At 41.3% G+C, this 10,294-nt stretch overlaps 1 protein-coding gene across 2 annotated transcripts; it reads right to left on the bottom strand.

Moving 5' to 3' along the window:
• Positions 1–516: 516 nt before the first annotated feature.
• On the bottom strand, positions 517–10,035 carry LOC135377849 (D-aspartate oxidase-like). Of its 2 annotated transcripts, none has more exons than XM_064610558.1 (11): positions 9,731–10,035; positions 7,941–8,139; positions 7,677–7,800; positions 7,419–7,498; positions 6,065–6,130; positions 5,953–6,007; positions 4,443–4,544; positions 4,236–4,294; positions 3,216–3,333; positions 1,133–1,231; positions 517–1,059 (listed from the first exon to the last, which is right to left on the bottom strand). In XM_064610558.1, exons 2-11 carry the CDS (start codon positions 8,135–8,137, stop codon positions 934–936), a joined length of 1,026 nt encoding a protein of 341 aa, XP_064466628.1. In that variant the 5' UTR covers positions 8,138–8,139; positions 9,731–10,035; the 3' UTR covers positions 517–933. The 2 variants fall into 2 exon arrangements, with proteins under 2 accessions (XP_064466628.1, XP_064466629.1); XM_064610559.1 differs by lacking the exon at positions 9,731–10,035 and adding an exon at positions 9,458–9,634.
• Positions 10,036–10,294: the final 259 nt, after the last annotated feature.

The following is a 10,294-nucleotide window of genomic DNA, read 5'->3' as shown; positions in this document are numbered from 1 at the left end:
TCGGTCGTACTCGTGCTTGAAGACCTTTGTACTTTCCACTTGTGGGCGCAGCATTGTCATAGGACTGCCCGTCTTTCCTTGATGTTTATGCCATGTGCGTCGAGTAAACTCATTAAAGCTTTGACCATGTCCTCAGAACTATGCCCCTGGTTAAGTACGAAGCATACTCGATGGAAAGTAACTGCTCTGAGGCCCAAATACACAACAGATGCACATAGCACAAGCCTCAAGGTGCCTAAGAACACGAACAACTGAATTATAGCAGTGATCTGTACCAATACCTTTCAACTGGGGTGGTATTTTCCCAAGTGCACGAAAGTTCTTGCTACACATGTGATTGTGGCACGTACCCAAAGCTGTATCGTTTCCTGAAGAAGCAGTGACAACTGCAGTGGGGACCCCCTTTTGGTGAGGGGTCAGTCCCCTTAAATCCGGCACTGCTGACAACACTTTCTTGGTACAAATGCCTTTTGATTTAGAACTAATATTTTGCTACTTTTCTGAACAATTTATTAGTGTAAAAATAAAAGTTTTACTTCAAGTACAAAATCTGTACAGAACTACTAAACCAAATAACAATATTAACTGTAATCCCACTATTTTGTGCAAGTAACTTTTACAAGACGATGGGAAAACCCTCAACACAAGGAGCAAGGAGGACAATAAAGCAAAATTCTCAGAAAAACAAAAACAAAAAAGGAGAAGGCAAAAAGCTGTTACCTCAACTCATAGTTTCCTATCTTCATGTATTGCCAGCTAACCTGTGCCCTTTGTCCTGTCTTCATCAAAATTTATCAACCTCGCTTGTTTGTGGTAGCCCAGAGTCCTTTGAAGCATGATTGTTGCAATAGGTCACCAGAGAATGCCACAAGGTCAATAAGGTGACACTTTGAACTTAGCCACCTTTTCATTACGTTCAACAAGCCTGTTCATTTAAAGTTTAGACGTTTCCCGTGTTGCAGCACTCTTCAACATGTTCAGGACAAGAGTAGCAGCATCCTTGGCTGTAGCCCAGGATATGTTGACACCATGTCCACCATGTCCATAGTTGTGCACTACCTAGGAAAGATAACAATGAAAGTATCTTAACCTGCACACCCTCTTTTATGTTTTTGTATTATTAGGTGCTTACTTTGCATGTTGTAGAGCCAAATTTTATTACTTCAGCTTCTATTCGAACAGGCTGCCTAAATGGCCTCAGACCAACCCAGTCGTGGATCACCTTGCCGTTCTTTAAGAAAATGTATTACATAATGTGAAAACATATCCTAGTGCTGCATTTATGTTATAACAGATATCTATATGCATACCTGCACCTAACGTGAAAAAGATTGTATTAAAAAATCAACTTGTCTGAACACTATGGGGTCAACGTTATTTTATCTCTGAGGAGATTTAGCCCTTACTTCTGAGCACTTTTATTAAATTTAATTCCCGTGAAACTGAATTTTCCCAATTGAACTCCGAAATTTGCCAAGTCAACTTCACATTTTTTTAAGAAAACAGAAAGTGCATGCTAGATTTACTGCATTCTATTGCAAAATACATTCACTACTACAATGGTAATTGCCTGAAAAACTCCGAAAACCGGCGTTTCGAGGCGCGCAAATTGCCGGCCACACTCAGATCTACCAAAAGAAGCGATGCGACGAGGCCATGTACCTGTCCTTTCAATTTCTCTTTTCCAAGCTTCTGCTGATAACAGTAGCATGGTTGCAATGCAAAGTTATCTGAAAGAAGAGCGAGAAGGAAACAGGAAGGGGCGGGTGACCATTTTTCTCCCGCTGCATCTTGCATGAAATTGAGGGAGAACTGAGCTCCACTGCCATCAATTTGCATGTCTCGAAATGACGGTTTTTGCATTTTGTTTTTTAGCTATTACCAAAGCAGTAGGCAATGTATTTTACAATACAATGGGGTAAATCCAATGTGTGCTCTGTGTGTGCATCACCAGTGGCTGATTATCTGCATGCTCTGTATCATTAATAAATTTTAGTAGTTTCCCCCGCAAGTATTTGTAATCTAGGCTGCTATGAAAAGTTCATCTACCATTACTTTGATGCCCACTGTGACATTCGTCGCATGTCTGATGCAAACTATGCCAATTAACCAAGCGGTACCCCTTCTGACCACATGGATGCTCAAACAGCCCACAGCTCCCACCTCAAAGTCCTACGTAAACCTATCATCATCGACATCATCACCGAAGGCCAACACGGCCTATGTCCTAGGCAGAGGGAAGATATGAGGAAGAACCATCACCATCATTATCTATCTATCTAGTTCTCTTATGGGCCTTCCAAGGAGCATCCAAATTTGTGCCCACAGTGCCCTTTCTCCATAACAGTGTCAAAACTTTATGCTGATAGGCTTTACCGCACCATGAATATCTGTCACTAAAAGCAGGCAGCCATCATTCACTGAGGGCAATACCACAAGTGAAGCTGGAATTAATGGCCAGTCATTTTGACGTCACTACTAGATTTTTGTTTCTGTTAGATTTCATTTTTACAGTTGCCCACATACCATAGTTTCGGAATTCCTGGAGAGGTGCGCTTGTAGCATGCTAGAATGCCCCCCAAATTGGCATGTGCAAAGCCTCCTCATTGGCTTTCTCAAGTAATGTGACCCTTACAAACCTTCAATGAAGCTAAAGCTCACCCCCTATTCATACATCACTTGCCTCACACTTTTTTCTTCTGCCGAATACCCCTCAGGGCACCTCCCAAGTAGCAAGTATACTGATAATGTTTAACGCAAGAACAGCTTGCCACAGTTTTAAAGATTTGTCACATGCTAAAACTAACATAAGAAAGCCTCGTCACTTCACTCTGCAAAGCTTTTCTACTGCGTAATATTTAGAGCCTCGTGTCTTACAGTTACAGCTGGTAAAACTCCTTCATGGCCACCAATTTTGTGTCATCGCTACCTTGGGTAAAACCCAATAAATCCTCAAAAACCTAACTCGCAAATGCAGGCACTTACATAGGCTCAGCAGGCGATCACTAAACGTTCTGCACTTGGTGTTGGCCTCTCGTCATCTACTGAGCTGTTATTTTAGTCTTTTACTGTGTTTCTTCTTTCCTCTTTTACTGTGTGAAATCTGCCGTTTCACACAGTATCACCCGATTTTACCCCATTTTATAATTTCAACCATAAACATGATTCTGACGCCCGATTTGGAAAGCGCAAGTGTCTAATAATATTGTACTCACTTTAAGACTTGGTACAACAGATGTGCAAGTCTCCCATATGTAACGGCGATCATAGTCAGAAACTTTTGTGTTCCAGTCTCCCAGCTGCTTTATGCCTCCTAGTGTCACATACTCTGTTCTGAAACGTATCAAAATTATGACGTTACATTTGAGCCTCCACACAACGAACGTCGATTTAATGAAATCCTCTATTTAATGTATTATTTTGGTTGCACGTACACTTCCCTATAGACGCCAGTGCATTTCTGCACTCAATTTAACTAAGTGTTTTCGTTAGACACGTTCAATTTAATGTCTTGTTGATTATTGGCGTTGTCACGGGAAATGGCATAATTAGCGAATCGGGCATTCATCACTTTTGCAGTGTGCTCTTTCTGTGGGAACTGTCCAATCTCTCCCCTGTTACATTCGTTTTTTTAATTTATTTTCCAGTCGTGCTTTGTGATTAGTGTGATCCAAAAAGCAAAGGTTTTGTCAGTTGATGAGGAACTTGCAATAATCAATGTCGTGTCCATGGCCAAAATGAAAAATGACGTTCCTAGCCGTTTCTTATGAACATCCTGTGCTCAATGAAAAGATGGCTAGGAAGCAAGCGAGCTGGTGAAGTTGATGCATAATCTGTTGTGCTTCGTGTTGTGTCTGTCCCTTCATGTTCCCTAGTCTCGGGGTTTTACATGATGCATCCTGTGCTCGGCACGTCAGAAAGTACGGTTCATGCAAAACTTATTTTTTTCATACACTCCTGAACAGCAGTATGGCGATGATGTTTGTACTCAATGAAAATTGTGCAACATTCAATAACAAGCGTGCGTTCCCTGTTTTTACGCCAGTCTTATACGACAGTGTAGCGTAGAAATGGGCGTGTGGGTTAGCGCTTGGGCCATTTTTTCAGGACATATTCGGTTTAACGAAATATTTAGTGAATTAAAGTGTGGTCATTTTGAACTTCGTTATATAGAGGTTCAAGTAACATGTAATTCAAAAGCATTTAGTGGTTTCAGAACTAAGTGTTTCACTTACCCAGGTAATACATAACAACCATCTGCGTAACAGAACTGGGCAACCCAGGGGGCATGTACCTGGTTTGGAAAAAAGGACAGACAAAAAATTAAAACCGAGTGTTGTTCACTAACTGTTCAAGTGAGCTACTTATCTACTTTACTACAACATGCTACAGGAGGTGAGATTGGCTCTTCAAGGCAAGAAGGAAAACGCAGAAAGAAATACCTTGATTGTCTGGCCTCGCACAGGGGTCAAGAGAACATCCCTGGTTAACTTTTTTGCGCCAAGCCCAGTACAATTAACGATAATACTGTAGTGTCCTGCTAACTAGAGAAGACAAACATTATACCAAAAAAGAAATGCTGAAAGCTCCCTGTCAACATATGAACTCAAAATATGTTAATTTATTTAACTCAATAATTGTTTACTTTAAAGACTGCTTTATCACAAAACTACAGAGACCCAGTAACAGAGCACCAGCCTCTTCATACTTGGCATCTTAAGAACATGTATCCTGCTATATTTTAAAGGCATAAAAGGCTATTTCCATAAGACTTTGGTTCGATATGATTCTCCAAAACTATACGACAGAACTTGCAACGTCAAGAGCATCTTTATCAGTAGGACGTGAGGCTTTTCAAGCGTCCAGCTTTCATGACAAAGAAGAAAAAAGGAAGCATGTTTAATTGTTTTTCATTTGATAGAGGACCAGAGAATGTGTAGCTGTGTCATGCGAGTTTTGTTCATAGAAACAAAAAACAGAAAATAGGAAAGTCAGATAAGAAACTATTGTACAACAGCACTCAGGACATGGTAGCTACAAGGAACAACGAAGAACAGGACAAAAATACATGTCACAGCTACTCCCAATCTGAGAGATCTGAGAGGATGCTACTCCCATTCTGTTTTACCCTTTGTCTAGGTTAGAACGTTCTAGTCACCTCATGCTAGACTAAGTCAAAAGGCAGAAACAAAGATTTTCATGGTGGCTCCTCATTGGCTACTTGTATTTCACCTGACAAAGTGCAGGTTCTGCAGGATGCCAGCTCATGTTTATTACAATTAATATCTCTGGAAAGGGTTTTTTTTTTTTTTTTTTTTGTAATACTAATTACAGAACATTGGAGGCTGTTTGTGGGACAAGGCAGACACATTTGCTACTCATTTTAAAAGGTGACCTTGACCAGTCAAGTTCTCTAGTTCAGTCTCGAATGACTATTAAACTAAAGCTAGATATGCATGGAAGAAACAACTTTTATGTAGGGTAGAAGATATGAGATACTTCTGGGGTGGGACACTTTCAGTTTCCCATACATAACCCATACCTTTATGACGTGAACAAATAATTGTCTAGTTTTAGTCAGGTTTATTTTATTCTGATGCATATTAGATTTTTTCATCAAGAGTAATGAAACGTTTCTAATGTTACGTTATCTGATTTTATCTTATCTCTTACCAACTGTTATTCTTTGTTACCAATTAAAATTTATGACTTTCCTAAATCTTACAAAAATCTCACTTCGCTATTCTTCTGAATTTTTGTGTTTCTGAAGTGTTTCACCGCGTTTATGCAAAAATAACTACATTTAGATTACTTTAAAGGTGACATGTTGACCCTACCCAACCATGCTCTTATGCTGTATACAAGTATGCTTAAATACAGCCCTCTCAGTTTCAATAACACGTAGGCATCACCATGCATGATAAGCAAAACAGTGCAGTGTCAACTACTCACTTCTTCAAAACTCTCCACACTCCTGCTGACTATAATCCCACCATTTTGTAGTATTCTACAAAAGATATACAAGTGACTCTAGAGCATGCTCGTACAGACATATTTCACCTACTTGTTTGTCAACCACTTTAGGTATTTCCTTGGATCAGCCAATATGCTAGTGTAGAACATGCCAAACCTACGAGTACAAATTGAAGAGGAAATCATAAGCTAAGTAAGATATTATATACAGGTGATGTATTCCATAAAAAGTTCAATTTTTGTGTTTCTTTTAATTAACAAGTTCTGATTTGTGTATTTCTTTATCCTGAAATGGAAGTAAATCTGGTGCCACTGGCAAGTTCAAGTTGGAAGGGATGTTGAGGATAGCTTTTTCCTGAGTTTAGAAAATGCAAGGACATGAACAAAAAGAAGTTGACAGGAGCTCACAGAACAAGATTACACTTCTCTGCGTACATGCTCTTCCATTTCCAAAGCTCAGGAAAATGTTACACTCAACATCCTCACGCCGAGTTGCACACATTCACTTCTGCTCCTCGTAGGAAGGGCAGTTAGAAAGCCAGAGTCCAGTAATAGAAGGTTACAGTACCATATAAAGCAGGTTTCCATTTTGTGTTTTGCATTTTCTTTTATCAATGAAAGAGATCTCTTGATTTCCAGCGGCAAGAAATACAATTTGGTCACATGGTCCATAGGCAGTTTGGATGAACCAAGTTCTACTAGATTTCAACTTATAATCAGATCTCCCCTATCCGAAAAAAATGAACTTGGAATCTCAGTTGTACTAGTAACTCTCCAAGCAGAATGAAATGAGTGGCACCAGTTCAAGGCCAAGGGGAATGAACTGGCAGGTGGTACAGCTTGGGGCAAAAGTTTACGGAACACCGGGATGTCGCATTTCTTCAATGGAGTTACACCCTAGAAGCAAACAGGAGTTACCACACATACTGAGAGATGGACTGAAGTGCCAGTCACCCGTTTCTTGTTTGATCGCTTCCTCATAAGTAGCAGGAGGCCGCTGCGATGAAGAGATACGCCAGTGTCATGTCCCATAACCTTTTGTTCCAAGCTGTACCAGTTAAAGCCCAGTCAGCGCTAGCCCTGGCCCAAATAGCATGAATTGGAAACCCAAATGGCACAAGTTGACAATGGAATATCCTTGGGGTCCCCTCTTAGCTGGTACTCAAGTGTGATGATTTATTGTCCACTTGGTCAAGCACTCCCCCACAAAATGCATACAAATGTAAAATCATATAAGCACAATCCAAAATTGAAGGAGATTCACCTAAGGGGAGACGTGATCTGCAAGACAGAGAATGGACCTGCAATTCTGTATATGCTACGTGATAGGATACGCACGGGCAAGCTACCAGCTAATGTTCATTTTGGACTGCGTGTTTGAAGCTCCCATAGAATAGACACTACTGATAAATTAATACAGTGAATGCCATGTCAGTCTTGCTCACTTGTATTTTGACGGATATTGCTTGAGCTCTTCCTCAGACAGCATTCTGAGATCTGGAAACAGGTCTTCCATGATCCCATTCTTGAATGGACCAAACAGATACAGCATTATACTTTGTGCCAATAGGAATGACAAAATGCAAACAATGACATGGGTGCTGTTCAGCGTACGCCTGCAGAAAACATTAGTCTGATGGCCATCATGAGCCTGATTGAAAAATAGTATCGTTAGCATTTATAAAAAGCAAACATGTAGGTACCCTCAGACATTCAGCTCCAATAGAGCTAAGGCAGCACCCAGACACCCACTTGACACCTGCATCCTTAGTGAGGGGATTATCTGCAAGTTGGCGAAAATAGTTGAAGCTTTCCTTGTACCACCTCCTATAAGAAATGCATCCTGTTTAGGCACAGTGTGTGCCATTATACGGTCAAAAGTGCCTTGGCACCCTCCCACTTAAAGATGAAATTTTATAGACACACCGGCAAAATAAATAATTTAAACGTAGTACACAGCACCATACCTTGTGGTACTGTACGATGGACCTATGTTCTCATCAGGCCTTATGAAGCCACCAGCTCCGTAACTTAAAGTGTCCTCTATGAACTTATCTGCGATCACTGTGACAGATATGTTTGGAATATTCTCCTGCATGCATAATGCTGTAGATAACCCAACTATGCCAGCTCCAACGACTGCAATTCTACTCGGTGCTGTCATTTCTGCAGAAAGAGAAACACACAGAACCATTTAACGTTGCTTGTGAGAGCAGTACGCAGCCATGTCACAAAGTTTCTGGCGTTCAGACAGTTTTAAACTTGTGACATTGGATCCACAGCAATCCCTAAGTGACATTTGACACACTGAAATTTTGAGGTCAACATAGCAAAAATGTATTTTGGCACCATGAGGAAGCAGCATAGATCAACATAGCTTTTTTTTATTTTTTCATCTGCAGCGCAGGTTGGTCACACTTTCTGATGGCAATGATATGCAAAATTTGCAGTTTTGCTATGTTTATTTTCCTACAGACTGTAACGATCATTGCATGGCAGGGCCAGCGTCAACTGGAGGGCAGAGGGGCAACTGCCCCCCGATGAGCCTGCTTAAAGGGGCACAAAAAAGACAACTTTCGGGGAGCAAGAATACGTAAGGGGGGGGGGGGGGCACAAATCCCCCCACCCCACCCAGCGGCGAAAAGTAGATGCGGTACTGTTGCATGGGTTCCTATTTAAGTACTGCATAGTTGCAGGTCAACTGCTCCAGAAGCATGTATGTTCCATATAACTCAAGACTGAATAATGCAACTCTTACCCTGCTTTCATACTCCATTGCACATCATTGTTACATGCAAGTGAAGTTTCACCTGGTTATTTTATCATATATATATATTGCTTTCATCATTTGTTGTAAACACTTGACAACAATTGATACCTCTTTCTGATGCACTGTTCCTTTATTTTCACCACCTATAACTGTTTTTGTGCAATATATGCAGTGAGGACAATTACCAGAGCTGCTATGAGTGCTCAGCGATTAACTCAAATTAACTATGTGTGCTATTAAGCGTGCTACTAAGAGAGAGAGCTTTTGATGCAGTAGAGGAATCAAGCAAGCAGGTAGGCGTGAACCAGGATCAAATGTCATTTCCTTGAGTATGAGGACCACAGTGACATAACCAGAGAGAAACCAGAAAGTGTTTAAACAGGCACTGATCTAGAGGAGATGTGGGTGCCAGACCCCACCCTCAATTCCTGTCGTCACAAAATGCATCAGTTGCCCTTCGTGTATATGTAGCGTGCTGTCCCTACGAACACTCTCTCAGAAAAATCCTGGATCAGCCCCTGAAAATGTTCAAGTGCAAGGAGGTGACAGAAGAAAGGGTGAAAGAATTCAAGATGGAAGGATGAAGGAATAGGAAATGATGCTCTGCAGAATTCAGGCCATGACAGCTGCTTCTATATGATTACACGTGTGAAAGCTTCATGAATTAATGTGATAAAGACACCCTTGCTCTTTGTAAAACTCCGAATTCGATACCCGATTCTTGACGGCACGCTCCGGTCGACACAACTTCAAAGTACAGACAGGGTTTAGTTTTTCTCTAAGTATCCGAGCGTAATCTTTAGATTATTGCGCAGTTCATCGATATCTTTGCACAGACAGAGCGGAGTGGGTCAGTGTTGCCTTTGACACATAACCACGTAACAGTCACGAAAAATCCAGTTAAACGTCCAAATTAAACTACAGGGCGAGCTAGCTCACAGTGTCAACGAATAAATACTTCAGTAAAACGTACTATGATTTACTTACCGGACACCACCGGACCCCTATTTGCACAAATAAAAGGGCTACGCGTCTAGAGCAGCTATCATCTCTAACTTTCCTTCAAAAGGAAAGTGTTTTTTTTTTTTTTTTTTTTATACAGAATATCACCTGGTTAAACGAATTCCGCTTTCAGAAGTCGGGAGCGAGACCGTTATACCAAATTCGTGACAGGAACCTAATGTAAATAATTCGCACGCGGACGCAACGATTGTGTACGTCCGCCCATCACTCGGCAATGGGTGCCTCATCACATGGGCCATTTTCTCTCGCGCTTGCCCATTCTTGCCCGAAGTGAACCTGATAACTCCGTTGTTCCGGGAGGTCATTCTCACACTTCGTTATCAGAGTGAAAGGGAAAGAGTTATCAGGTTCTCTTGAAGCTGCACGCCCATGTCCCACCTGACCACCATACGCAACAGCTGCGTCACAAAGGGGCGGGGTTAGCCGCCTTGCGCTCTCGTTCTGCATCCGTAATTAGACGGTTTCGGTGGAAAATTTGAAGGCGCATATCTTGGACTACGGGTGAGCTAGGAAAATTCTACAAAGCGG

This window comes from Ornithodoros turicata, chromosome 1 (assembly GCF_037126465.1).
Source record: "Ornithodoros turicata isolate Travis chromosome 1, ASM3712646v1, whole genome shotgun sequence".
In the NCBI taxonomy this organism is placed as follows: Eukaryota; Metazoa; Arthropoda; class Arachnida; order Ixodida; family Argasidae; genus Ornithodoros; species Ornithodoros turicata.
Note: the sequence above shows the minus strand (reverse complement) of the source record. Positions and strands in the feature narration are given on the sequence as shown.